The following is a 2,278-nucleotide window of genomic DNA, read 5'->3' as shown; positions in this document are numbered from 1 at the left end:
TGGGAGAGGGAACACAGGAGGATGAGCAGCGCACGGAGGGTGGTCTGTGGTGCAAACAAGCCAGAGGACTTCTGAGAAGCCAAGCACGGTCCCGAATTCCCCAAATGGTTTCTAATTTATCTTTATTTTGCAGCAGAAGAGAGGGGAAAAAATCCAGCAGACCCTGACTGTGAAGGAATCCAGACTCTGCAGCTGGATCTAACGCTTCGGCCAAGCCTGCCTGGGCAGGATCAGAAGCGGGGGAATGGGCTTTGGAGGGGGGCAGCCCCCCCCAGGGATGGGTGTCCAGGGAAGCTGTCGGGGAGAAGGGGCAGAGCCCCCTCCCCGCCGGGGCAGCACCAGTGCTAAATGCGGGGGGCTTCCCCCTGCCTCCCTGGTTCCCCTCCTCTCACTTCTCCCCTTCTCCCTCCAGGATGGTGGACAACAACAGGATTGCCACGATCGTCCCCACAACGTTTGCAGGGTTGAGGTCTCTGTATTTTCTGTAAGTAGGGGCGGGAGCAGCCCTCCGCGGGGTTTGGGGGGACCCCACTCCTGCGGGTGTCTGGCCTGCACCCCTTCTCCAGGCAGCTTCCAGCCTTTTTCAGGGCAAGCCAGGGATGCTGTGGCTTCCTCGCCTTCCCCGGGGTGCGAGGGGCAATGGTGCAAGGGAGATGCCCCGTTTGCAGGGGGTGCCTGACCTGGCAGGGGGGCCAGCAGGCTCTGCTGGTGCTGCTGCGCCCCTGTGCCTTCTCCTGCTCTCAGCACGCTCCACTTAATACCCGGGCTATTGCTTTTGCCTGGGACGGGGACAGGCCTGGCCCCGGGGAGTCTGGCCGGAGCAGAGCCCCGGCACTCCCAGATCAGCAGGATGGGTAGCAGTGCCTGCGGTTCGGGCTGCCGGTTGTTTCCCTTGAGTCAGCGACTGCAAACGGGACCCAATGCTTTCCCAAACAAATGCCCCTCCGCTGGGTGTTTTCACACCGGCTCATTGCCAGCCAAGGGGTTTTTAAGGTCCAGCCATTTCCAAGATGGGTGTACAGGATAACGAGTTTGCTTTAACCACCATAAAATCCATTTTGCAATCACCGTAAGGGGACTTTAACACCTTCTCCATAGTCCGAAATACAGATTGGAAACCTTGGCAGCAGCCTGGAGTCAGCGCTGGGGGGAAAGTTTTGGCTGGGACAGTGGAAAAAGCACGTGTGAGCGTGGAGGGGCACGTGTGTTCTCACGTTCATCGGCCGTCCCCCGGGTGCACACCTGCAAGGGGAGCACTTCAGCCCTGGGCGCTGCTCCGGGCTCGCGCCACCTCTGCTGGAGATGTAGCTGCTGGAGCTGGCTGAAAAAGCCTGGAAGTTGGTTTGGGGGTGTGCAGGACTTGGGCAAGGGCTGTACCTGGGGACGGGGGAGCCGTCAGCACAGGGGTGGATGGACTGAGAGCAGCTGGGGCTGGCAGCAGGGCTGGGGAAGAGGGGCTGTGACCTCGTGATTTTGCCCCTCTGCAAAACCTGGGTAGCGCTCGGTGCCCGGAGGCTGTCCCTGCCCTGTCCTGGAGCAGGAGCCGGGGGGGGCGCAGCCCTGGGAGCCCAGAGCTCCCCTCGGCTGCGCGCTCCCGTGTTGCAGGCAGCGGTGCCACCCCGCTCGGTGACGTACTCTGTTTATCCTTCTGCACTTCTGTTATCAAATCACATAAGCTAAAACTGAGGTCACAAGAAGTGTGGTAAGGAACACTGCGCCCGCAGGCGTGTGCAAAAGTGCTGGGGGGTGGGGGGGAAAACACCAGCAGGAGTTCAGGCTATAAATTTGCCTTTACGGGCTGTCACTTCAGGGTCACTTGCTGCTGCTGCTTTCGGGCACCATTCTCGTGGTGACGCGCCCGTCACAGCTCGCTGCAGAGCATCTCCCGCAGCCGCTGCACGTGCCCTGTACCGTGACCTTTGCGTCTCTCCCGAAGGCGGGGAATGAAGCTCAGCGCCGCCCTTGGCTCCACCGGGGCATGCAGAAGCCGGTGCAGCCGCACGGCTCTGGGCTGGCTGCTGGAGGCACCGCCGGCCCTGAGCTCATCCCCGGGTATCTGCACGAGCAGCCCGTGCGGTGCCGATGTCCCCCGGGTGAGGCCGTGGACCAGCAGAAAGCCCTCGTGAAGCACTGCATGGTCTCGGAGCAGCGGGACGGGGCTGTGTCCCAGGCAGGCGTTCGGTGCCGTGACCCCCATTTGTCCCTGTTGCCTCCCGAGCAGGTACATGCTGAACAACTCTCTGACTCGAATCCCCAACGCCTCCCTCTGCACGGAGAT

The 2,278-nt window shown here is 61.8% G+C and overlaps 1 protein-coding gene across 1 annotated transcript in view; it reads left to right on the top strand.

Annotated features, from left to right (window-relative positions):
- The window catches only part of LOC104130402 (relaxin receptor 1-like), a gene marked incomplete at its 3' end in the record, with an annotated part of 18,828 nt that overhangs the window by 9,895 nt on the left and 6,655 nt on the right, over nt 1-2,278 (top strand). The window contains exons 5-6 of the mRNA XM_035898944.1: nt 176-484; nt 2,222-2,278. Coding sequence (XP_035754837.1) covers nt 176-484; nt 2,222-2,278 — 366 coding nt within the window. The remainder of the gene's footprint in view (nt 1-175; nt 485-2,221) is intronic.

Source organism: Egretta garzetta, unplaced genomic scaffold (assembly GCF_000687185.1).
Source record: "Egretta garzetta isolate BGI_Z169 unplaced genomic scaffold, ASM68718v1 scaffold318, whole genome shotgun sequence".
Taxonomy (NCBI): Eukaryota; Metazoa; Chordata; class Aves; order Pelecaniformes; family Ardeidae; genus Egretta; species Egretta garzetta.
Note: the sequence above shows the minus strand (reverse complement) of the source record. Positions and strands in the feature narration are given on the sequence as shown.